This window comes from Cynoglossus semilaevis, chromosome 9 (genome assembly GCF_000523025.1).
Source record: "Cynoglossus semilaevis isolate Cse_v1.0 chromosome 9, Cse_v1.0, whole genome shotgun sequence".
NCBI classification, from domain to species: Eukaryota; Metazoa; Chordata; class Actinopteri; order Pleuronectiformes; family Cynoglossidae; genus Cynoglossus; species Cynoglossus semilaevis.
Window position 1 is genome coordinate 14,141,802 of NC_024315.1, and position 27,366 is coordinate 14,169,167.

At 43.6% G+C, this 27,366-nt stretch overlaps 1 protein-coding gene across 1 annotated transcript; it reads right to left on the reverse strand.

Moving 5' to 3' along the window:
• Positions 1-27,366, reverse strand: neurl1aa (neuralized E3 ubiquitin protein ligase 1Aa). Its single transcript, XM_025058486.1, has 7 exons — positions 27,357-27,366; positions 26,964-27,268; positions 26,281-26,602; positions 14,502-15,233; positions 8,470-8,619; positions 7,508-7,745; positions 1-4,544 (listed from the first exon to the last, which is right to left on the reverse strand). Exons 1-7 carry the CDS (start codon positions 27,364-27,366, stop codon positions 4,244-4,246), a joined length of 2,058 nt encoding a protein of 685 aa, XP_024914254.1. The 3' UTR covers positions 1-4,243.

A 27,366-nucleotide genomic window follows, 5' to 3' on the forward strand; every position in this document is an offset into this window, starting at 1 on the left:
GGCCCAAACACAGAGACACATCCAGACACTTGTCCTAGTTTCAAACCAAGTCATGGTTTTAGAATGAAAGAAACAGAACCACATGAATGGTTTTGTGTTGGGACCAAAATAAGTCAGAGATTCACAAATCTACTCAGAGTTCATATATGCACATCCTGAAAACAGGGATTAGTGTATATGTAGTGTCTGTGATGGGCCTGCTGCAGAGGAGGCTAAAAAGACAGCTGGCACACATATAAGAAGCAGCATCGGAGGAATCAGTCTGTTAGTCAGCACTGGACTAATAAATAAAACAGGACAGAAACAGTTACATTCATCTGAAGGAATTTGTTTTTAAATTAAAAAATAAAAGCATATTTGCAAAGCCACGTCGAAAATCGTCACAGATGTGTGATTAAAATCCTTTACAGTCAGAGGAAGCTGATTGTTGACAGTAGAACAGCGTGAACCGTGGCCTGTGTTCCAGGTCGTTGATAAAGGGATGCAGTAAAAGTGTGTACGACGTGTTGCATTCATTCAGACTGATGTTTGTTTCTCACAGCAGACATTTGAATCATGTCGGTGCCTAACTCTAAGTCCTAAATTTAAGAAAATAATTTAATTTTTCAATTTCATCTTTTCCTCATGAAGATATTCAAACTCATTTCACTATAACACTAGTTCTGTCTAGTGTTGAGGCTTTGAAAAATCTGTCGACGGCGGCACTTTTTTTTGCGTTTTTGAACATTAATTAATTAAATCTAATTATTGAAATGTATACATGCTGTTCTCCATTATGGCTGTTTTTGAAGTGTACAGTATCTAAATATGGGGAACGCAGGGCAACACCCCTGCATCACTGTATCCACAAACGCTGACTATCAGACCACGCCCACCATCATGTGTGAATGTCCGTTTACCAATGGAGGGGCAGCCCACAATAAATAGAACTATTAACACAGGGGAATTCAATTTGTCAAGGTTTTTTTTTTTTCATTTGGTCAAAGTGTCGGCACAAAATAAAAACACGGTGGAGTTGAACCCCGAGTCATCGGGGGTCAAAGTTCACAAGGTTACAATCAGTAGCTTCATAAAGTGACATTTATCAAAAAGCATGGCTCTCACACTACATCATGACACAGCCTACGGCATAAATAAAGAGGAGGGTGGTGGGGCGGCACGCACACACACATACTCAAATACTGTAAACACACTCACACAAACACAAGAGAAGATAAATTACAAAAAAAAAAGAAGAGAAAAAGACCTGAAAGTCAGAGATTGTAATAAAAACACCAGTTCATCTTCTGTACTACAAGAAATGAGGTTCCGATTGTAGACGATAAAATCTGGAGCTAGAAGAGAGAAAAGTCTCACCCGAAAATGTAAAACTGAAGTTCCTGTTGCTTTTAGATAAACAAGAAAAACGACGATTATCCACCGTCCTATTACAGACACAAAGAAAAGTTGTTTTTTTATCTGTTTTTTTTTAGTCTCTCACACACACACACACACACTGATAAGAATCATGTGTCTCTCTAAATACATTAGTTAACATTCAAATGTAAATGAGCACTTCAAGCTGTAGCCTAGTTACACTATAAAGTGAAAGGAGGGGCGTGTGGAGCGTCATGGAGTCAGGCATCACTGTCTGTGTTCACGGAGGCAGGAGAGAAGCTGAAAAACCACAGCAGCCTAGGGTTGAGCCACAGACCGTATAGAGAGAGGATTCAGTCGTACAGGGAGAGAGCAACTTGACAAACCAAGTCCTTTTTTAATTAATACATTTTAAGTATCATAAATATTTTAAACCACTCAAACAGGGCAGGGTGCAGGGCAGTTAACTGCAGCTCCCTGATTCCAGGATCAAGTGGCAGAGAGTGTGCATGTCTGTTCTTAAAGCACCTGCTAGACCTGGAGCATCCTGATCGGTCTTGCAATGCACAATTTTTTTTTTTTCTCGAGTTATCTGAGATTTCCAAAGCAGTTTAGAAATATGGTTCTGGACTTCAGAAGTGAAGAACCAGATGTCTTCTTCTGAACTTCTTCAGATAAAATGACCTGGATAACTGAGAACCTTGGTTGTGTTTTTTAACTACACCTAAGCGCCATCTTACATAAACCTGGTTCATAGCACAACAACTTTTAACTCAGCCCTGCAGGTAAAAGTGGCATTGACCCAAAGACTGCATCCTTCTTCTATTAACGGTCTATGCTTTTGTATCCGATGATTATCTCCAACATGAAAGACCATGTCATTTAGAAATTGACTCTCATTAGCTATGGCTTCCTGCTAAAATGGGTTATATACAGATGATATGGGCCTGGGCTGTGTCGATTATAATGGACGTGATGACGTAGGAAAGGACTCGTATTAATATTCAAAATATGAGCTTTTCATTTCCCTTCCCCTGAATGGATTCCCGTAAAGGCTCTGTGCTGCTGGTGAAAGTCTATTCACAAATTTCTCATACACTTAAATAATTAAATATTGGAAATGTATTGAATTTGAATTACAAAAATAGCTTTAAATTGGTGTGCTTTTTCTCTTCTGAGTTTAAATTACTAACAGCATTGTTGGTTCTCTTTCAGGGTGCGGGTACAGTCCAGGAGAACCATCTGTGTGTTAAGGCAGGAGTCTGTGTTGCCGTTAATGTGACCTTTGGACTACAGGTGTGTGATTGGAGCTATGTTTTTTTTGTGTGTCAATTTGTCAGGACTGCTCACAGTGTACGAAGCTTCATCAGACCTGAGTCCTATTTTCCAGTCCATCAGCACAAAGGCTTGAAATGGCAATCAAATGTTCTGGTCCAGTCTATCTTTTACCCACGAACACTAAAGACTGAGAGGATGTTTCTTTTGTTTTATGCAGGAAGAGATTTAGCTGCACAGAATGTTTCAACAGAACCTATATTTACAAAATGTTCCAGGTTCTCTGTTTTAAATTTAAATCAATCCATGTTCTTTGTAGAAGAGGTGCTAGGTGCACATGGAAAAAACTGCTGGGAGTTATGTTTGGTACAGTCGTCTTAGCAAGCTGCTAATCAGAAACAAGGTAACGTTAGCTACAACAGTGCTAATACGGACACCAGACCTAGTGTTAGCTAAAACAGTCCTGGTAGAAACAACAGAGCTAGCATTAGCTAAATCAGTCCTCGTACAGACACCAGAGCTAACATTAGCTACAACAGTCCTGTTACAGACACCAGAGCTAATGTTAGCTTCAATAGTTCTGTTAGAGTAAACAGAGCTAACATTAGCTACTCTTTAAGGACATGGAAAGTTCGACTCAGGTCTTTTTGGCAGAGTTTTGGATGGTATTTACATTTTCTTTTTTTCTTTAAAAAAAAGCATACATCGGCCCTGAGGAGAATTAGAATGAAGTGTGGGTTTATTCCCACTTCCTGTTGCCTTTACCAATATTTGAATATCTTAATCTGCTAGACAAATGTGTACGGACAGTTTGACCATGTGACCATTGCCGTCCTCTCTGTCTGTTGTGGGGCATTTGTGAGAGGACAATGCTGATTTCAGTGCACTACACCACACTGCAGAGCAAGCAGCTAGCTAGCACGACGACAGACCAACCACTGACTGTTGCAATAGAACTACCATTAAAGTACATTTGATTATATGAGTACAACAGATGTCACGATCCTACTGAATATACTCGGCACCACCTTGCATCTCTATACACATGACTCACTAATCACCAGCACGAGGATCACAGAGGTTCGTCATTTCTTCATCTGGACAGCGAGCTGACCTGTCATTTCTGACACTCAGTTGTGCACAGACACAAGTTGTGACACACTGTTCTGATGGTTGATGTGGCTGTGCTTCCGTGTCACTCCGTCAGTCAGGACGATTCAGTCACCTGCTGAAAGAGCTACTATCCAGACCTCAGTTTTTATTCTTAATTTTTTAAAACATGGCTCAATTAAGGAAAGAATTTAGGAAAAACTTGGGTTTTCTTCTGTCCTTCAGAGTATTTCTAGTCTGAAGTCAAGAGAAAACACTTCGGCAGGAATAGATTACTGAGTAGAACCTTCTACTGAAGCCGCTGATTTGTTGCAACGTCAACTTTCTAATGTGACCTAGAACCTTCCAATGAGGCGGCGCCGGCATTAGAAAAGGTCAGGAGGGAAAACCGACCGACAGTAAATTTATGAAAATATCAAATTTACAGAACCAGAGTTCATACTGAGCGAACTTTGGTGTCTGTGTCCCTGACTCTGGTGTTTGGCTCTGGTTCAGCCTGGTCTTACGTGCTGCGGTACGTTTTGATAATGTCTTTGATCTGTCTTCTGCAGATGGGACAGCATGAGTTGGACATCTTCTTGAGCTTGACGCCGCAGGTGTAGCACAGACACATGTGCCCGCAGGAGTAGATGACGGTGTCCACCGTGTTCTCATAGCAGATGGAGCACTCGTCGGACCAAGGTCCACGGCCTGATGGGAACGTCGGCGACTTGGGGATGCTGACGGGTGAGTTGGGGGTAGTACCTGGGACACAAGAAGAGTCAGAGTATAAAAAAGACATACCGTTTAAGTGATGGAACCATAATAATGTTTAAAGTCAGAACCCCATCTGCAGTTTTGCTGAAGGAACATTAAGTTATTTAAATGATGTATGTTCTTAAGTCCTTCAACAAATTTTGGAGACAAATCCTTCTGCCAAGGATGAAAGAGAAAAATGGGGTAGAAAGAAAGACATGAAGAGAGTGAGCGAGAGTAGATAAACAACACTATCATCTACGTACAGTCGAATAAGCTGTAGAGAGTGAGCGAGAGTAGATAAACAACGATCCTGAACATTCAAATGTAAATGAGCACTTCAAGCTGTAGCCTAGTTACACTATAAAGTGAAAGGAGGGGCGTGTGGAGCGTCATGGAGTCAGGCATCACTGTCTGTGTTCACGGAGGCAGGAGAGAAGCTGAAAAACCACAGCAGCCTAGGGTTGAGCCACAGACCGTATAGAGAGAGGATTCAGTCGTACAGGGAGAGAGCAACTTGACAAACCAAGTCCTTTTTTAATTAATACATTTTAAGTATCATAAATATTTTAAACCACTCAAACAGGGCAGGGTGCAGGGCAGTTAACTGCAGCTCCCTGATTCCAGGATCAAGTGGCAGAGAGTGTGCATGTCTGTTCTTAAAGCACCTGCTAGACCTGGAGCATCCTGATCGGTCTTGCAATGCACAATTTTTTTTTTTTCTCGAGTTATCTGAGATTTCCAAAGCAGTTTAGAAATATGGTTCTGGACTTCAGAAGTGAAGAACCAGATGTCTTCTTCTGAACTTCTTCAGATAAAATGACCTGGATAACTGAGAACCTTGGTTGTGTTTTTTAACTACACCTAAGCGCCATCTTACATAAACCTGGTTCATAGCACAACAACTTTTAACTCAGCCCTGCAGGTAAAAGTGGCATTGACCCAAAGACTGCATCCTTCTTCTATTAACGGTCTATGCTTTTGTATCCGATGATTATCTCCAACATGAAAGACCATGTCATTTAGAAATTGACTCTCATTAGCTATGGCTTCCTGCTAAAATGGGTTATATACAGATGATATGGGCCTGGGCTGTGTCGATTATAATGGACGTGATGACGTAGGAAAGGACTCGTATTAATATTCAAAATATGAGCTTTTCATTTCCCTTCCCCTGAATGGATTCCCGTAAAGGCTCTGTGCTGCTGGTGAAAGTCTATTCACAAATTTCTCATACACTTAAATAATTAAATATTGGAAATGTATTGAATTTGAATTACAAAAATAGCTTTAAATTGGTGTGCTTTTTCTCTTCTGAGTTTAAATTACTAACAGCATTGTTGGTTCTCTTTCAGGGTGCGGGTACAGTCCAGGAGAACCATCTGTGTGTTAAGGCAGGAGTCTGTGTTGCCGTTAATGTGACCTTTGGACTACAGGTGTGTGATTGGAGCTATGTTTTTTTTGTGTGTCAATTTGTCAGGACTGCTCACAGTGTACGAAGCTTCATCAGACCTGAGTCCTATTTTCCAGTCCATCAGCACAAAGGCTTGAAATGGCAATCAAATGTTCTGGTCCAGTCTATCTTTTACCCACGAACACTAAAGACTGAGAGGATGTTTCTTTTGTTTTATGCAGGAAGAGATTTAGCTGCACAGAATGTTTCAACAGAACCTATATTTACAAAATGTTCCAGGTTCTCTGTTTTAAATTTAAATCAATCCATGTTCTTTGTAGAAGAGGTGCTAGGTGCACATGGAAAAAACTGCTGGGAGTTATGTTTGGTACAGTCGTCTTAGCAAGCTGCTAATCAGAAACAAGGTAACGTTAGCTACAACAGTGCTAATACGGACACCAGACCTAGTGTTAGCTAAAACAGTCCTGGTAGAAACAACAGAGCTAGCATTAGCTAAATCAGTCCTCGTACAGACACCAGAGCTAACATTAGCTACAACAGTCCTGTTACAGACACCAGAGCTAATGTTAGCTTCAATAGTTCTGTTAGAGTAAACAGAGCTAACATTAGCTACTCTTTAAGGACATGGAAAGTTCGACTCAGGTCTTTTTGGCAGAGTTTTGGATGGTATTTACATTTTCTTTTTTTCTTTAAAAAAAAGCATACATCGGCCCTGAGGAGAATTAGAATGAAGTGTGGGTTTATTCCCACTTCCTGTTGCCTTTACCAATATTTGAATATCTTAATCTGCTAGACAAATGTGTACGGACAGTTTGACCATGTGACCATTGCCGTCCTCTCTGTCTGTTGTGGGGCATTTGTGAGAGGACAATGCTGATTTCAGTGCACTACACCACACTGCAGAGCAAGCAGCTAGCTAGCACGACGACAGACCAACCACTGACTGTTGCAATAGAACTACCATTAAAGTACATTTGATTATATGAGTACAACAGATGTCACGATCCTACTGAATATACTCGGCACCACCTTGCATCTCTATACACATGACTCACTAATCACCAGCACGAGGATCACAGAGGTTCGTCATTTCTTCATCTGGACAGCGAGCTGACCTGTCATTTCTGACACTCAGTTGTGCACAGACACAAGTTGTGACACACTGTTCTGATGGTTGATGTGGCTGTGCTTCCGTGTCACTCCGTCAGTCAGGACGATTCAGTCACCTGCTGAAAGAGCTACTATCCAGACCTCAGTTTTTATTCTTAATTTTTTAAAACATGGCTCAATTAAGGAAAGAATTTAGGAAAAACTTGGGTTTTCTTCTGTCCTTCAGAGTATTTCTAGTCTGAAGTCAAGAGAAAACACTTCGGCAGGAATAGATTACTGAGTAGAACCTTCTACTGAAGCCGCTGATTTGTTGCAACGTCAACTTTCTAATGTGACCTAGAACCTTCCAATGAGGCGGCGCCGGCATTAGAAAAGGTCAGGAGGGAAAACCGACCGACAGTAAATTTATGAAAATATCAAATTTACAGAACCAGAGTTCATACTGAGCGAACTTTGGTGTCTGTGTCCCTGACTCTGGTGTTTGGCTCTGGTTCAGCCTGGTCTTACGTGCTGCGGTACGTTTTGATAATGTCTTTGATCTGTCTTCTGCAGATGGGACAGCATGAGTTGGACATCTTCTTGAGCTTGACGCCGCAGGTGTAGCACAGACACATGTGCCCGCAGGAGTAGATGACGGTGTCCACCGTGTTCTCATAGCAGATGGAGCACTCGTCGGACCAAGGTCCACGGCCTGATGGGAACGTCGGCGACTTGGGGATGCTGACGGGTGAGTTGGGGGTAGTACCTGGGACACAAGAAGAGTCAGAGTATAAAAAAGACATACCGTTTAAGTGATGGAACCATAATAATGTTTAAAGTCAGAACCCCATCTGCAGTTTTGCTGAAGGAACATTAAGTTATTTAAATGATGTATGTTCTTAAGTCCTTCAACAAATTTTGGAGACAAATCCTTCTGCCAAGGATGAAAGAGAAAAATGGGGTAGAAAGAAAGACATGAAGAGAGTGAGTGAGAGTAGATAAACAACGATCCTGAACGATCCTGAGCTGTGACCATGTAAAGAATCAGGCCTGGCTCTTGGAAATGAGGTTTAAATTTCACAGCTCCTTTCTGTGGTCAGACAACAGACATAATAATCACACGTGGTCACTGGAGACACCTACAGGACACGTTCTAATACCAGGTGTGAAACACAACACTCAATCCTCTCATGAGTGACTGGTTAGGGCCCAATGTGTATGTTCAGCACCAGGTGTGACGGGTCCATTACCAGGTTTGAGAAGCATGTTAGCTTCCGACATCCATCTTAAAAACGACGGACACATTTACATAACAATGTGATGTCACTGCCCGTGCTCTGCATTCTTCTGCCTCCAGCTGCCGTTCTGTGAAGCAGTGGTCATTGTTTCTAACTGCAGCATGACAACATATGCTCTCCAGTTTTTTAACGACCTCTCCACTGACCCCCCGTAGGGAGATTGATTCTCTGCCCCTCTCTGAGTGTACTTACCCTCTGCTGAACTGCAGTAGGCAGCAGAGCACAGGCCTCCATTCAGGACAGGGTCAGAGCTGCCACTGTCCAGGACACTGGTGATGTGTGGAGAGGAAGAGGGCGAGCTGGGGTTGGATGTGGCTCGAATATCTGCCTGGTGGGTGGAGCCTGTTTGGTGCAAAAGAAGAAAAGGAAGTTTGATCATAATAAAGCTACAATAACATGATAAACTGTTGTAGAAGATGGGAATTAAAAACCTTCTAGTGGACTCATTGGTTGGACTCACTGGTTGGTTGGACTTAATTGTAGGTATATGTTACTATATGTATGTTAACATTTTTGCAGAGGAATTGTTATTCCTTTCAAACATTTTTTTTCCATTTATATTGTCAGCACCTTTATATTGTCAGCACCTCCAAGGGTTTACATGTATGTATGGCATGATGTAACAGGTCACTTGGGGCAGTTTTATTGACAGATTAGGGTTTTAGTGGGGAGAGCCCCCATTCTTCTTATTCAGACAGTATGCGTGAGAGATGGTAAACCCACTGTCTATGTATAGAAACAACAGCAGCCACAAGTATGAGTACACACACACACACAGACACACACACTGGCCATGAGGCTAGGCACACATGACAGTGACACATCACTTGTTCTATACAACGCCGACACAATTTATCGTCTGTGTGCTGACATTGAAATATATTCCTGACTCCCTGTCAGCTCCCTGTCAGGCTGACATTGAAATATATTCCTGACTCCATGTCAGCTCTAAATAAAGTGTTGTTTATGTTCTTTTTATGTGTGGCGAAGGAAAGCAAGATGCTGCAGGACGAGGGAGTAAACTTAAACAGGAAGTTAAGATCAAGTAGAAAGGACTTTTCTAATAAATAAATTCATAAATTAGTGGTCACAGGAAGTATATGCTGCCTTGATGCTAACGTTGATGCTGACATTTTTTTTTTTCTTGTTTCCTGATTGGAACATTTCTATGTGGAAAATTAAGTAAACAAAAATGTGTTGCCATACTGGTTGGCAGTAATGTGATGTATTATTGCCACCTAGAAATGGAAGAGTGGCAGGGGTCCCCGACTTCCGACGATGTGATGATTTGGTTCCTAGCGGTACTGAAAAAAAAAATCAACTTGAATTTTTGTCATGAAATGATGATTTAGGAAAGTGGAACCTTTTGGTCAGAAAACTATTGCTACTACATGATGTTAGCCACAGCTAACTTCATACGCTTCTGTTTGCAACCATACAGAAAGTGTGCTGTTGAGTTGTCTTCTCCAATGGTCTGATAAGCAATGGCAACAAAATACTCATGCTTGTGATCCATAATAAGGGGATTTTTTTTTTAATGGTGTACCACCGGCGAATGTAAACCGAGCCGTGTTTCTCATGAGAATGAGGGAACAAGACTTTCTTAATAAATGTATACATGTTTATTATGTTGTGATGGTTCATTAGAATGAACATGTACTGTATAAAGAGAGGAACTATTTAACAGCAGTTACAAATGAAGTGCTGATGTGCCGTGACTGGAGGTTCTACCTTAGGTTATAATGAAGTGTCGAATTCTGCTTTTTCAGATACTGTCTGTGTGTCCGTCTCTGCTAATCCCCTTGGTGCTCAGGCCCCTCCCACCCTGGGCAGCTGGAGTAGGATCTCTGGTGCCCATCCCTGACCCCCCCACTCCCCCACACCTCATTCACCACCAGATTAATCTGACCCATGCAAACAGCTGTAAGAGCCTACGCTGCAGCTCTGCCGGCTCGGCCTTTACTACTATCTGCTCTTCTCCATGTTCGTCCAACCACCCAGATATCCATCCATCCATCTTTAGAATGACTATGAGGGAGACTCCTCCCTTAAACCATGGCAGCTATGTGGGGTATGTGACCAGAGAGATGGGTGGGGCCTGGGATGAGGGAGACGAAGGAGGGCAAAAGTGCAAGAGTATGTTTATGTGTGAGAGGATCACCCTGACGCCCCGAGGGTTTGTGTGAGTCATAGAGTTTGGTCGTGGCTCAAAGTCAACCTTACAGATAGGAAGACAGAGGCGGCGGACATTTTCCTTAGTGTCCATTTAGATGCAGAGGATTTGTTGTACGTAACATGTGTCTTAGTTAGTGTCAGTTACTAACCCCGACTGTCCGTTTTGAAAGCATAGGCAGATTCGGATCTGCAGCTGCTCAGGGTGGCATTTGTCAGGGGAGTGGCACGAGGCATCAAGCGCCAGAAAATAATCAGATATGACGGTCGCTACTCGTTTACCGTTGCTAACCCGTGTATCAGGTCGATCGTATCACGAGGGTCGCAGTTGTTGCAGCAAAAAAAAAGTGACACTGTACATGACAGAATCCATCTGTCCCAGTCCACAGGATAGAGGAAGGATAAACACACAGACGAACACATTGCTTCACGGAGGTCACTGCATCTTACTTAACATCTCATAGTTCTGCAGCTTCTGTTCCAAGTCTTAGTCAAGCCCCACAGGCGTGTTCATCATCATCCTGATGTAAAAAATTATTTATTTATGACGGCAGCGTGGATAAATAACAAGACACCGTTTGTTTGAACAGGTCAGTTATCTGTGAGCATGAACGGAAAATGACAAGAAGGTAGGTGAGAGGAGAGGTAAGAGAGGAGGATGACAGAAAAAAGAGAGGACAAACAAGAAGGGGAAAATAAATTGACGGGGGAAAGAAAGGAAAATTAGGAGAAGAAAGAGAGGAAATAGGGAAGAGGAGAGGATGAAGATTTTTGCTGCCTCAGAGTTGAGGATGTGGGCGGCTGAAATGCTTCACTTGATGTTGAGCGTTCTGACACTTTAATGGAGTCTATAATACATGTGAAGTGGGTCACATGATCGGTGTCCTATTTCTACACCCTGGACTACAAGGTCTCTCGCTCTCTCTCTCGCTCTGATTTGATTCTCCTACTGTCTACCTCTCTCTCTCCCCCTCTCTCTCTCTCCCTCTCCCTCTGTCTCTCTGTCTCTCTGTCTCTCTGTCTCTCTGTCTCTCTGTCTCTTTATCTCTCTCTAAGACTCCTTTTTTATTCAAACCCAACTTAACTGAATGGGTTGTGTGGCAGGTAAAGACAGAACAGATGGATCTTGGAGGGAACCACTGTGACTTGTCTCAACTCGAGGACTTCGGTCTGTTGGTGTACATGGAGTGTTGTTACTACACACATCACATCAGTGTGGTGTCAGCAGAGTAAATACCTAGATCCCTGTGATCAAAACAATAACAACCCACCTGAACAGACTTGAATTTCAAAACTACCAACAGGGCATTAAAGAGGACTTGTCTGTTTGAGCCGAGGCTGTTGGCTGGATATTTCCCCACCATCGACAGACTGGTGGTTTATTTTGACTGGATGTTGCTGTATTCATGCCAAGATATTAGAAGATAGCTTTGAACACAGCCAATCACGAATCACCACTGATTACCAACAAACAAAACCACAAAGGGTCACAGGCAGTTTTCATCAGTCATCGGTTGAACATTTCAGGATTTAAAGCCAAAACAAAAAATTGACTTTTGTATCAATAACCTGTGGCAGGCCTGGATTATTAACCTGTAAAGTTTAAAAAAATAAAATAAAAAAAACTTCTTGGATGACTGCTCATCCTGGTTAGTTTAGAACGTGTGATTCAGTGTACAAGGTCAGAGATCAAACTGAGCATCAAGAAAAACAGAAGTTCCTGCACTCGTGCGATAAAGACGTGCGTCTAGATGGAAGCAGCTGCAAAGTAAAGATGATTCCACATTAATGGAAACCTCCAAGATGTGTCCGGTAGGAAGACCTGCTCTTATTGTTCTCGTATCCCTGTGTTGTTCTGCTGCCAAGACTCTCTGGTCCAGGTCAATGACTCTGTATGTCTACAAACACTGTGGAGGTGAAACGGGAGCTCCGCTCGGCTCCTTACCTAGACTCCTGTCATTGTCCCAGTGCAGGAGGAAAGATGTTTTAGTAGTTACACGTCGGACGTGTTTCTCTTTGACTGGTTTTTCCAGTAAAACTTTGACATTGAGGAAACCAAGGTTTAACCTGTATTTTTACATTACTTTTAACCATTTCTCAACCCTAACTCTTATAGATAGTCAAGCCACATGTACCACGATCTGGTTTAGGATGAGGACTGATTGGATAAGAACGCTTCTAAAGTCGGGTGTGACTCCTGTCTTTTAGATAATTGGAGCATGAGCATCTAGTATAACCCAGGTCCAAGTGGGTCAAACTGTCTGACAGCAATATTCTGTTCTGCACATGTTAAAGTAAGGGATTTCAATGAAAGAAATGCATGCATAAAGTTAAACTTCTTTGAATCCTTCCTCTTGCGTGCCTGCTCTCATCGGAGGTTTCCCCTCCTAACCTCGTCCAACCACTGCTTCCTTTTCCCGCTGCTGTCACTGATGAAAGCAGGATGTATTTTTAGATTCCTCCTCCTCAACAGACAAACACTTGTGACACCTTAAAAGCGCTGCAGCTGTTTTGACTGCTGGGCCTCTTAAGTGGTCTGTCACAAAACCTTTACCCATGGACACATGCATTCTTTTACTCTTAAAAATGTATTTTTTATAATTCAAATCTATGTTTTGGCGGTCTTGTTTGTACAAGTGCATTTATCTTCCCACTTGAAGGAACATTTATGGAAACGGCCGTTGTCAGAAATTTCTTCTAAAAAACTTTAGTGTCGAGAGTTCGAATCTGTGGTAAAAATAGGATGGATGGCGGTGGGTTCATGACAGAGTTTTGGTTGTTGGGTTTTCATATCTTCAATCTCAGCCTCTCTTGTAATTCAACAACAACAGCGACTGAGCGATTGATGAGCGTATGAAGACAGACAGTCAATGAAGACCAACTATGCAAGAAACAACTGTGACGTTGAGAGGTAACAGACTTGTTGAACATCGATCAACCTGATGAGATCGCTTTGATCACCACTTTGACAAATTGGTGTCTGCTGGATGGAGATTGATCACATCTCCAGGGGTCAACCATGGACCACCCTGACGATAAGCCGTGTAGTGTGACACTGAATGTTTGAGTACCAGAGTAAAGAAAAGACATCTTGTTGTGACCTGTTGACTTCTTCAGCTGAATGATAAAACTTCTTACACATTAGGAGTACCATGATTATTCAACAGTGTCAAACCATCAGATCAAAGGTTTCACTATAGTCTGGCCTCCACCTTTAACCCAGACAGAAGATATGACGTCTATGTAGCAAAACTGGCCAATCAGGATGCTTGATGAAAAAGCGTATCCACATCTCCCTTTCTCTGTTATGTGTGCGTTATATTCAGATGCACACTCCTGCTTTCTGTTGGAGGATTTTTGCAGCAGTAGTAGCAGCTCACACATTGTGTTGAAAAAAAAAAGAAAATGGCCCGTCAGGACACACACTCACACATACACTTGTTCTGCTTCTGTCATTATTAGCATTTAGAGAAGGGTAAACAAACCTCAGGTGCTCTGGTGCCCCACTAGCAGGCTAAGTGCCCCCCCAACTGAGACATTATGTCCTCTCTGCTGCAGGCAGGTCGGCCACAGAAGCTCTGCTCCACATCTGATTGTGCATTTCCTGTTGTTTGTGTTCCCTGTCGTGACATGCTGTAGCATCTACTTCTGGCTCTACTGCTGTGTCTTTTTTTTTCTGTATCTGTACATCTGCTACTGACTCACTTTGACTCACTGACTCAGTACAGCCCTGTTAGAGCTGAGATTCAAACAGGCCACCTACTATCACATGTCAAATCACTAGGCCAGGATTTGGGTTCAATCCTTCATTCCTGACTGCATGTTATTCTGTTTAAAAAAGGTCAATTGCCTTTATTTTTTAACTTTTTTTCTGCATCAGCTGAAACACTATCCTAGTGATGTTGAGAATCCCACACCTCTCTGAGTGACTCAGAACTCCTCTCAGAACATCTGGTGGGCTTCTTATCCCTTTATCTCTGCAATGCATCCTTTATTTCAGATGAGACTTAGACCAAGGGACATGAGATTCAGAAATAATTTGATCAACTCACCTAAAATCCTCAGCTGAGACACGGCTCCATGAAGACCGAAGAACATCCAGAGGGGGCGGGAGTTGTCCACGCACACCTGCATGCCCACATTGGTGCCATTGTGGCTGAGGATGACCTCCCCCTCTTGGTTGACCAAGAAACCTAGAATGTCACTGCTTTGAAGAGGAGTGGGCACCCGACACACCGCCCAGAACTCCTTCCTGTCCACCAGAGCCTCAGGATTGTATGGCAGGTCACTTGGGCGCAGTATGGCCGGGTCACAGGACGTCACACCGTAAGACAGGGAACCTGAGCGCGCCGGGCTGGATTTGGTAACTTTGATGAAGACGGTCTCTCCGATGCGTAGGGGACGATTGGTGAAGACCAGCGTGCGCTCTTCTCGGGCGTGCTCTGAGCGAGCAACTGTCTGCTCATCCAGGGTCTTGATGTGAGCACCACGGAGCTGGTGGAAGTGGAGGTCACTTTCCAGGGCCGACGGCAGGAGAGAGGACTGCTGGGAGTTCAGGGAGTTCTGTGGGATGGGGCAGGTGGACGAGGAGGAGGCTGTGGAGGACAGGTGCAGGGTGTGACGGTGGGAGTGATTGTGGGCGTTGCCTAACTCCTCCTGCTGCAGGTTGAGGTCACACAGGCTGACAGACAGACGAGAGTCGTCTGCTTCGCGCCGCAGAGAGGCGGAGCGTACAGTGGTGAAGGAGCGTGGGCGCAGACAATCGGGGGGAACAATCTCACTTCCTGCAATAAGAAGGAGATACAGTTGAATATGAAGCTACTCAAACATGCAATTTTACCATCACTGTACTCAGTGTCAGGTTGTCATTACTACCTGTTGAGAAAAAAAATAACTGTTGTGTTGACAGAATGACAACGGTAGAAAGTGAAGTGCCTGCAGTTCAAATAACAGTTGTATACTGTACTGAAGTAATACTTCAGACTCTTTAGCACAGTGACGAAAACAGGACAGGAGTTACAAATAACTCTTAATAAAATATTTATGTTTCTTTCATGTTTCTGTTCATGTGAGAGCTGCAGCAATGTTAGCCCTGCCCAAAATGCTCTGAATGGTTCGGCTGCATGTGATGCCAGTCCAAAGCCAGCACTGAACACCTGTAACACCCCAGTTTTTTCCATTTATTTTTTGTGCAGTGCTGTGCAGCACAAAGTGTAGTGTAGAAATTCTAGTTTGGTGCAGAGTATTTCTCTACAGAGTCGCTGACCACAGTTCACAGGCACACGAATACACTGGTCGCTGCAAGTCCAGAGAGCCAACCTCTGATCCTAGATAAGCTGCCTTCAGGTCGCTTTTAGCCTCATCCTACTTCTTAACATGGCTGCTCAAAATAACACTTCTGAACGTGTGAGCTCCCCCAACCCACGTCCGTCTGGTGGGAGGAGTAAAATTAGCCTGGTGGTGTCAGAGACGGAGGTACAGGGAGAGAGAGAAAGATTTCTATTCCTCCGTGGGTTAGTTCTTGTTTTTATCTGATGTATTTACAGATTTCAGTGACAGAGGAAACAATGGAGGCAAATAACTGTGACCTCATGGCTCCTCCCACCAGGAGGTCATAGAGCGAGTAAAAGACTTCTTCATTAACTCAGATGGAGAGGTGCAGGAGGCTGTGGCGGAGGGGTGGGGTGAAGAGGGGGATGAAAGACAGCGACCAGTCGCCACTGACTGTCTCTAGAGAGCTGTTCACATCCTGCCCCCCGCTAGACCCCCCTCCCCCCCCAATCAGACCACGACCTGAGAGCCTGACTCCAGATAAAGCTCTTAGCTTCAATTACCAGGGATGTGGGGCAGGCTGCAGCCTCTCATGACGCTCAGCAGACTCACCACTGACACTGACTCAGAACAAAGGACATGACCAAGCCTGCAGAATGGACAGAACACAACTCAGTGTTGGAAGATTGGAGTTTGAGAAACAAAAATCTGCAGTTGTACACTACGTTCACTCGTTACAAGTGGTATTGATGTGGGTTACCACAAAACAACAGGATGAAACAAAATGTAATTCATCCGTGGCTGATTTACAGAGGCACATGTAGAGACAAACGGCAATTCACACCTGCGGTCAGTTAAGAGTCAACCACACAGTAAACTTAATCTCCAATCTGCATGTGTTTGGACCGGGAAGACCAGCAGTTACCAGCTGGGATCAAACTAGTGATTCTATTTCTGTTCTACTATGCAAATCACATATTCAAATGGCAGTTTAGAATTTTCAGCAAGTAATACAGGCTTTGCTCAAATTCATTTTTTCTTTAATAGTTGTTTTTGTCTCTTTTTCTGTTGTCAGGTCGGGACTTCACTGATCCTGTGTCCTGAGGTCAAAAGGACAGCCATTTATTTCCACTACGGCTGCAGGAAAGCACAGGCCACTTACAAATGATCATGTGACCACGACTCCACTGGGTGAGTTTAATAACTGTCGATTTGCTGTGCAGTAGGAGCATATCCATATCCTGTCAGATCCTGACACTCAGGGCAGATGATGACACCTTGAACCACTTATTTCCAACCGTTTTTGGCTTGTGACCTCATTCTGACATCACATGAGCTACATTTTAGTTTTTACATGCTGGATTAATATTCATGAAAGTGAAAGAATACACCCGTCTAAGATCGTGTGTGCTGATTTTAATTATAATTTTAAAAAGAATAAGATTAGCTTTTTCTGTCTATCCATCAATTGTTAGACAATTCAGGCGACCCCATGTGGGTTCACAACCCCAAGATTCAGAAACACTCCGAGTCCGAGTCCGAGTCTCAGTGTTTTCCTCCTCTCAGAGGGTATGCCGAGTGATGAACCATCACACAAAGTCGGACAACGTCTCTGCTCACACAGTGATGGCAGCTGTCAGTGCGTCTCAGCTGCCAGCCCAGAACATGAGGTTTTGTGTTCAATGTCCAACAGAACCCAGAACCAAAGAGATTTAACAGAGAGGCGTTAAGCGGAGAGGACGGAGCCTATGGTGCAGGAGGCAGCTCGTGCCGAATGCTAATCAACCGTTTAACACCTCGCGGCTCAAAAGTGTGCAGTAGTTAAAGTGAGAGTCCCTGAGGCTGCAGGAAATGATTATCCTGCCACTTCATCTCTGCCATCACGTCCTCATCATGATCTCTCTCAGGCTGCACCCAGAACCCTCACCCGTGCAGATTACTGCTCTTCTCTTCTAATAGGAACTGGCACAGTGTGTCATGTTAAACCTACGAAAAAGTTCATTAAAAGCTGTTTAACAGTTTAAATAACATAACAGAAGCAAAGAAAAACTCATTTTAGTCACTCACATGTTTCTGCATGACATTAAAAAACCTAATCTCAACCACCGGGTCTCGGGCTTTTAAAGGGCCATAGGTAGTTGAGACAATAATAAGTTGGATATATTGGATTTTCAGGCCTTTTGACACTTGGTTTTGAACAGAATTTTAAGTGGACATTTTATTGGAGTGGAGACTACGTTTACAGTCGTTTAATTTCTATTTTTACGTAGGTGATTTTCACATTGTCAAACAAACAGTGACATTCAGTTCAGTGGCAGGAAGGACATGAGATATACAGTAAATGCTCTGCCAAATCACGAGACTTGCTACCACTGTTAAGACCCCACGATGAAGGGAAATGCCCAAAGTGGTTTTATCTTCCATTATCTGTTTTATTTTTTCCTGTTAGTAGCCACACCTTGACGCCCAGTCCCTGAACATTAACCCAGTCTACATCAGACTCATACACTGATCTGGCTTCTTCACCAAAGTCCATAGAGAATACATGAATGGCACACAGGGCTTTGATTGAAAACCCAAGAGGAAGAAATGAAGTGAGGGACTTGGAAGAACAGTTTTGTAAATGTTTGACTTCATTTAACTGTCAGTAACTGTCAGTCTCAACCATGTACTGTTGTACAGCCTATTGCAACAGATCTGCTGTTTACACAACAGCCTCCCCAGAGTGGGATCATTTCAGTTCTATTTATTTATTACTAAAACAGAACGGAATTGAACCATGATTTGAGATTCTGGCCTTGTTTAAGTCCTTGTTTAAGGTTTTAAGCGAAATATTTCCTCACTTGTGTTGGAGGTGTACAGCTCCACAGACCAGGGAAGCTGTACTCAACTGTCCAACCATGCTCTTCAGGGCAGTGAAGCTGCTGAGATAGAGAGTGCCTTACTTCTACACCTTGCTTTTCCCTCCCTCTCAGCTTCTTAGAAACTGTCTGTGGCCTGCAGCCATGATTCTGGTGAAAGTTGTTGCTCATGCACGACATGACGGACACTTCGTGGAATTCTCAGCCTTGTTGTTGAGAAGAATCCACTCACAACCCTTTGGAGACGTCTTAACTATTCACTCCATGTTGGTAAATCTCCAAACTTTATTGGACTGCGATTAGGAAACTCTTCTTCTCGGGGACGAGCTGTGGGGAACAGGAATGCTAACTGCTCAGCCACAAACCCATTGTTATGCCGGGCTTTCAGCACCACACTCGTTGAGAATCCATGAGGCGTGTGAATTACCGACCACCGCCGACAAATGTTGTTTGAGACTGTGTGTTTGCTGAAGTATTGTTAAAAGTAGCATCTACTTCGGCCACTTTTTAAAAAAATGTAAGTACTTGTTTGTTTCATCAAAGACGGCTGAGAACAGAGGAGCAGGAACACTGCTCTGTGTGTGACTCTAATCCTGCTGTTAGAGGACACAGAGACCAATGAAAGGACTGTTGAATATCCAGCATGCAAATGAAAAAGCTGTGTGTGTGTGTGTGTGTGTGTGTGTGTGTGTGTCTGTGTCTCACCAGCTGCTGCCTGCTAATTGTGCTGCACCTGCGTTTTTAGTTAATAAAGTCCTTTAGTCTGGTTGCTCTCTTTAAAAAAAAAAGGACAAAGGACAAATCTGTTAGATTTTCTTCTACGAGACAGAGGCGTTTTTTTTTTTTAAACTTTTTCTGCTCCTACTTGTGTTCGTGGCTTTCTAAGGTGGGTTAGGGGTTAAGACCTGGTATAACAGTATGTTGAGGTCAAAGGTTAGGGTTGTCGTCAGTCTTTTGTTTGAGATGGACGAGAGACGGTGTGATGGTACCTGTCTTACGTACCAGCCAAGTGTTGGAGGACTTTTATACAAGTTTTAGTTAATTATTGTCAACGGGTTTGTTAAGGAGGTTCCAGGTGCTTCCGGAACCTTCCCTCTCAGTGCCTTCCTTATGCTTCATGTCCGCTGGTGTCCTGATTGGTCACTGTGTGTTGAATCCTATTTATCTGACTTTATGCTAATGTAACATACCAGGGGTTTGAGTCCATGGCATGTTCCGTCAAGTCGGAGAAAAGAGGTGAGGAGGTAAGAGGTGGATGAAGGATTTACCTCCGCCCACCTTCCTCCACACATATACCTCTCTCTCTCGCTCTCTGTGTGTGTCTCTGTCTCTCTCTGAGAGTCACGTCCTCTCTCACAGGGCTTATCTTTATCCATTCACTCTGGAGATTTCCATCTGATGTCAGCAAAGGTGAGGAGAAAGCCATAAGCAATAAGAGGAAAAGGCAGCTCATATGGGATTCTGAATGGTAGAGAGAGACAGAGAGAGAGAGAGAACGAGAGAGTAAATGGACATAAGAGGACAGGACTTACAGGAGGTGAAGAGATCTGGTCAACTGGGATCAGCTCAGGAGGGGGGGAAAAAACGAGAGAAACGGATAAATGCGGGAGTTAGGAGGCTAACACAGGATCTTTGAAGAGGAAAGACGTGACCCACAACTCAATGAAGACCCCAGAGATAGAAAAACCAACCTAGTGCTGGTGGAGTGAGTGACAGATGGACACATAAAACATCTGAGCGCGAGGCAGAGGTGGGATCACGGTAGAGAGAAGGACCCAGACAGAGGCTCTTTGTGAGACATGTTTGGGATGTTCTGTGTTCTCCTGGCGCCGGTCCAGGTCCTGACGGGGTTGGGCTGCTTTGAACACAGGGCATTTGGAAAGAGCAGCAGGCTCCCATGGCGACACATGGCCATAACAAAAGAAGCAAGCAGAGCGCCTGCTAAGACACAAAAGCCCCGTCCCTGAGGTCATCAGCAGAATTCGGCATGTGTCAGAACCTGTCCTCCTGCGGGCAGCAGGCCAGCACCTCCGCAATAATAACCTGCATTCTCCGGTTCTGACTGTAGTGGGCACTCTTTATTTATTCTGCTCAAATAAAAGTTAATCATTTATGACCTGACCTCCTCAGCACGTACTGGATACTTCAATCTACAACAACTGACAGGACAGTAGTCCCATTAGGTCAAGGTTTGGACTCCATCAGAATCTCCTCCATCCATCCATCCATCCACTTTCATCCACCGTTACCGGGTCGTGGGGGCAGCAGTTTCCATGACCACCACCCAAATCACACTGCACCGTACCAACCCTGAACCTGAACCTTCCTGTGGGTGGTGAGTCCACTGGAAGGTACCAACCGCCCTAACTGGGATTTGAACTTGCCCAGGAGGTGAACCCTGGGGTTATCTCCTCCATCTCTAGAACAAATTCTCTTTTCATTGAGTGGAGGAAACGTTTATTTGCAGTGACTTCCGTCCAGATTCAGCTCGAAGAAACTCTGACTGGACTCGTGAGTCAAATCTGACAAAAGAAAGTGAGTTGTGACTGTAAACATTCAGATTTCATGATTTGATCGATATTTCCAGAGAGCTGTGAAAGTCTGTTCCATGGTTTCACTTTTCAGTGCATCTTCACGACACACCCTACTTCAAATAAAGTCACTTCTGACCAGAGGAAACACTCACAAGGAGCTAGGGAAAAACAGGAAACTCCACATTAATCTTCCAGACCTCCCTCTGGTTTTCCCCACTGTTGGAATTATCTGTTCAGTTTCGACTGCTTTTGCACTCTGAGGTGGAAGGACTACGCTGATATCAATCTCTTCAAAGAGGTAAAAAGCCTACCAGAATATTCTGTCAACGGGCAGAAACTACATGCTGATTTAGAAAATCAAATCCTCGCCAAATCAGACTCATTTGGTTTGTTTCAGCATTCGCAGCTCTTTTCCCATCAGCCATCACAAATGAAGTAAAGGAAACTCCAAAGCCAAGAAACATAACGTTGCTACATTTGTCGGCCTTGACATCCGGAGCACTTTACAGCACAGATCCCACAACACTGTACAAGTGCAGAAAAGTCCCATTTGCACAATATCTTCTGCTCCGTGTATTTTTGTTGGAGTGTCTGAAAAAGGCACCAGGATTCATAAGTGCTGCCATTAACTGAAAAGACGGTGTTCTGCCAAGTCAAACACCGTTGTCAGACGAGGATTAGCAACCGTCAAACGATCATTTTTTACAACAAATATAGGAACACGTCCGTCTGTGCTGGATCACGAAGCTCATGAATCATTTCTGACATTTAAGTGGAACTGTAACAGTGGAAATCATTCATTCATATCAATTCATATAAAAAACATAGGTGGGTGGTTGATCAAATATGTACGTTAGTGCAAAACTGAGCAACGTAATCTGTTCTCAGTATATGTCAGAGCCCGCCCCCTCTCCTGACATCCTCGGATCAACTGCAGTTTCACTTTCCTTGACAACAGTGGGAAAAAAACACCGTCAAATACCAAGGAGGAGTCATTATAGTCACTGTTATTTTTTAACTGTTTTTGTACAGAGCACAAGTTACAGATGTGACATTGGATTTATTTGGTTACGACGTGGGTGCAGAGGATTTAGTTTAGTCTGGTTTGAAAACTCAGTTTGATGTTTGTTTACAATTTGCAAGCTTCGTACGTATGCTGTGCGTCTTCTTTTCCAGTTTTCCAGTGACAGTATGTCAGAGCGTGGTTGACACAGCACCACATACAGGCCAGGCATATGTACTACAGAGGCAGGAGTCGTATTCAGCGCTATTCTGAGTTCAAACCGGCGGCTCTGTAGTTGTACCGTATCGCACATGTAAACAGGGCCTTTCTGTTAGCATCGGCCTTAGCACCTACCGTATCGCACATGTAAACAGGGCCTATCTGTTAGCATGTAAGTGTTGGCTGTTTGCCTACCTGCTCTCCTCTTACCAGTCAACTTTGCTCAGCATTCCCAGTAGGTTTCACCACGCACCAGTTCTATCACCCCGTACTTGGCCTTTTTATTTGCCCTTTTTGTGTGTGAACACTGGTCAGTGTTTTTCTTTTTTCCTGATTTGTTTTATATAAAAGGGTTTGTACGTGCAGGAGAACAAGGCGATGGTCAAGTAAAAAAAAAAATCTAAGTGCTGGTTGTGTCCAAAATCTGGCCACCCCCGGTTGTTGCTCACTCCTGCTCTGCTCTTTTCACAGGCTCTGTAATTTTAATGCAGGGCAACAGTTGATCTCTGTGTTTCTGCTTGTCTTTCACTCTACATTACCTAAGCGGAAAAAGCATAAAATGTTGACTTCATCGTACCAGCAGCGGCCCACGGTGACTCACTCAGAGACAGTACTTGGGTCTCAGCAGCGTTTTAGCTACAAACCGAAACACTAACGATAGACAGGAGAAGTAGGAATGAAAACCACAGAGAAATGCTGCAAAATCCACATTTAAACTGTTTTTAAAAAAAGAAATATGTAGGCAGGTAGGTGGGTGGAGAGGATGGTAGCTGCAGTAGGCAGAGGAGGTGGGAAGTTATGAGGACAACAAAGAAGATTTTTTTTGGTAGTATCAAAGAAGATAAGAAGGCTAAAAATGTGGGTAGTTTAGAGGTATAAACGTGATGTATGTGATTTACAAGCCCAGGAGAAGTGCGTTTACAGAAAGCTAACAAAAAGACACAAATTCAAACAAATATCAGCGATAGAACCTCAGAACCCACAATCTCCAAAACATCTATTCTGACTTACACTCCTGCCCTGAGGGAGGCAGTGATGTACCCATTAGCTGTGTGTCAACTGTCCATAGTCAATGGATCTTGTGGTTTTGTTTCTGAACCACAGGAACACCTGAACACACCCCTCAAATTAAGCCAAGTCATATTAAGTTAATCCCATAAATCTGCAAATATGTCACTTCTGCAGTGATTCACAAACTTCTTCTACACAAGATGGTCTTACTTCTATTCTCACTGAACAGAGTAACTAACAAATCAGTGCAAGAAAATATTACATTTACTTTGCCTCTTGCATTAGCTGCTCCATGTAGGGGCCCTGTTACATTTACTTTGCCTCTTGCATTAGCTCCATGCTCCATGGAGGGGCCCTGCCCCCTACTTTAGGACCTATTGATCTTACAGTCATATTTGGCAGTTTGTCATTCAGTTTGTGTCATTAAAGTTTGGCCTTCAAACCTCTTTGTCAAAGGTAAATCCCTCGTCCAGGTCGAGGCCAGACGCAGCCAATCTCCAGCCCCCTCAGGCTCATGAACAGAAACCACACCTCCCTTCTGCTGCCGGGGCGTCGATAATTGCTCACAACTCCTCAGTGATTGTCTTGTGTAGTGAATGTGTCAACGTGAATATCCCCAGCGTGAACGTCTACTTCTTTACTGCAGCTTAAAGCCTTGTTATTCAACCAGTCCCTGCCTCCTCCTCCTCTGTTGTTCTGTTCCCCCTGTTCAAGGCCAACCACAGTCAATCACCTGCTTCCTCGGACGTGTAGACAGAACCAACACCTGCCCCCTGCAGGTGAGGCCTTCATCGATGATAGGTGTGTTTATAGTTCAGTGTATGAATGCATGCGTGTCCTCGTGACACCAGCAGGTCACGCCCATCGTTGGTGAGACCGATTGACTATTTTTAATATGGGTTGCTGCGGTGTCTGAGCTTTTGTTTTCTGATGGAACGGCGGGGTCTGGAGGGTGTAAATTGCTGTCGTGTTGCTCAGAGAGGTGGAGAACAACATACGTCAACCCTCCCACAACCGTGTGCAGTGTCCCTGCAGCGAGGATTGTCACACCACGCGGCTTCTATTTCACTCTTCATACTCATCAAAGGAGTCACAAACGTCTCCCCGGGTCATCCATGATCATCCTTCTTCCTCTTCTTCTGCACTGACCTCAGAACAGCCTCAGGGTCAGGAACACATTTCAGTCTCCAGACACAGTCCAGTGTGTGATCATTGCCTGAGAATGTGAAATTCTTGTCTTTAGTTGTCCAATTCCTAATGTATATATATTTTTATCATCACAGGCCATAAAAGCTCTTTCTATCGTTAGAATATTAAACATATTTCATCTGTAATGATAGTTTAATATAAAGAGAGGCGTTGGATGTAATGATGTGAGAAATGTCAAATGTAAAAAGATGTGGATACTTGTTCAAACTAGGGATGGCCTGATATTAGCATGTTTTACAATAACTGTAAGAATCATTGGTTTTTCCTCCAGTAATGAGGTTTGTTTAAATTCCGATATTAAGATTAAAGTTAGGATTAGATTTAGGTTCAGATTAGGAATAGAACAAGAATCAAGTGTGGGTTAGGAAATACATTATCACTATGCAAAGTGATCACATCACACAAAAACTTGCATGTTTGTGTGTGTGTGTGTGTGTGTGTTTGCTGCACATTTTCAGCCTAATTCAGACTACGCCGTTGGCCCCGGCTAATTTGCATGATGAAGAGGCCACACACACAGACATCAACATAAAAGCAGTGTGAAACGCTTGTGTGGAAAACTTAATCCTGCGCATAACTTCAACTCCAGTCCTAACACTGCCAGGATTATAGTGTATCCTAGCAGATGACATCAACAGAGTCGGTCACTGCAGGGATGGAGGGGCTGAAGTCTGTAGTTGAAAACCTGAAAAACATTGTGTTACACAGAGAGCTGAACTCAGATCCGTGGACCGGTTCGACAGCTTCACTACAAGTGAAGCAACAACAAGAACTGGAGTTGGATTGAAGCAAAAGTTTGGTCACCAAAAACAGGCATGATGAATTATTTTAGGAATTAGTACATTTTAGAAATCCATGCTGATTATTATATTTGTTCCTACTCGCCTAATGCACAGTACTAGAGCTGGGCCAGCTTTGCATGGGTATGTTGCAAGTGTGTGTGTGTGTGTTTGTGTCAGTAAATACATCTGATGTCATCTTTTCCTGGAAGCAACAGTCAATTCAACCGCAGATCAGTAAGAATTACAGCGGCAATAAAACTGCAGCAGCAACAACATGGCAATGTGGATCAAAGTGTGGAGTTTGGATATATTTTTACTTTTCCACCTCACAGAGGTGATTCAGACAAGCTGTCTCCAAAGAAACCTGACAAAACTACCACTGATTCAAAACGAAACCAAAACCCCCTCCAGTTCTCCCTTTGAAACCAAAAACCAAGGTTGAACTCAGAACAACTTTCCAAAACAGCGGCCAAAATTAACACCACGTCACGTAAATCCAGTTAAAACCCGCCCGGAGATACCGCTGTCAATCAGCAGGATGCGTCGTTACAATCGGAGGTGGTCTCGCTGAGACGTTTGACCTCAGGGCTATTTATACAACAACAGAGGAGATGACAGTACAGAGGCTGCAGGGCAAACAAGTGTGTGTGTGTGTGTAATGCCTATTGTTTGCTATCTTATGCTAGCTACACTAAGCTACCTGTTACACCCTGGTAATAAATAACAGTAAAGCTCCGACACTCAACCCTGTGTTGATTGGTCAACATGAAGCTAAATACTGTTCAGATGAATGTAAACTGGTTTCATGGAAGACTTTACTGTACACAGAAAAACAATGTATACATATATATACATATATACACACACACACACACACACACACATATATATATATATATATATATATAATCATATGTCTGTCCTTTCACTTCCCGTCTTACCTAACAGCTGCACCCCTCGTGTCAGACCGTACACATCGATGAGGGCCCACAGTGGCTCGGCGGTGCGTACTCCACTGAAGAACAGCATGGGGCTGGACTCATTTATGCGGTAAAAGACTCTGCCCTTCTTGTCCACCCAGAAGGCGATAACATTTCCCTCGTTGGCAAACTCCTCAGGCAGGGCCTTGGCCCAGAAACCACTCTGGGACACCAGGTCAGGGCAGGCGTACTTTGGCAGGTTGTCTGGGTTTATCCTGGATGGATCTTTGGAAGTGAACCCCAGACGCAGGGCCCCGCTCCAGCAGCACTGCTTTTTAGTGATCTGTGGGAAATAAAGAGGCCACTGTGGGTTTTCCTAGACTTCTTAGATGATTCCTAGAAAGTAGTGTGGAGCAGGTTTGACAGTGAGGCTGTAATTCAACCCGTGGACTAAAAAAAACTAAAGTAACACCATTGTCCCTCCGCTGAGTGTCTTACAGCTCTGCCATGCACCAGCTAAAATACAAAACCGTGTCAGAAAATGTTTTTAGTAGGAATGGGCAACATTCCTCGATGACCCATATCTGATATCTGGATAACCTTTCCAGTGCATCGATGATTCCTACAGTGGAATGGTTTTTTGTCAGAGGTGTAAGGATTCATTATTGTTAAAACCAATCTTCACTTTCACTGGTCTCTCTGACCTTAAGTCGAACCTGCTCGTACAGAGCTATGGGCCGGTTGCTGAAGGTGATGGCGTTGCAGAAGCTGGCCTGCCTCTTCACGTTCTTCTGGGCCACGTCCATGATGATCTGGGAACCCTTGGCATTTGGATGGAAGAGGAGCGGATTGATGGGAATTGAACCACTCAGGCTGCCACATTGAATGGGCAGGCACCTCTTGGGTTTGTGGTGGCATCGGTGTGAAGTGGACGGGAAGGGTCCACCAAGGGAGTCTGTGGCAGGGGGACAGAAGACAGTGTAGAGAGTATTAATCGGAGTTCTCTGGTCTAAACATTTCAACGTTTAAAGCTAACTAAAACATAACTGAAAATGATTAAAAAAAAACTACCAAATTACGGTGTTGATCAATGGTACTGACAGTCAT

Excerpts from the sequence above, each read along its gene's own strand:
- neurl1aa (XM_025058486.1), bottom strand. Across the intron at positions 26,603-26,963 it reads ACGAGCAGGTTCGACTTAAG|ATCACTAAAAAGCAGTGCTG; the intron begins GTCAGAGAGACC and ends TATTTCCCACAG. Across the intron at positions 4,545-7,507 it reads ATCAAAACGTACCGCAGCAC|ATGGTTCCATCACTTAAACG; the intron begins GTAAGACCAGGC and ends TTAAACATTATT.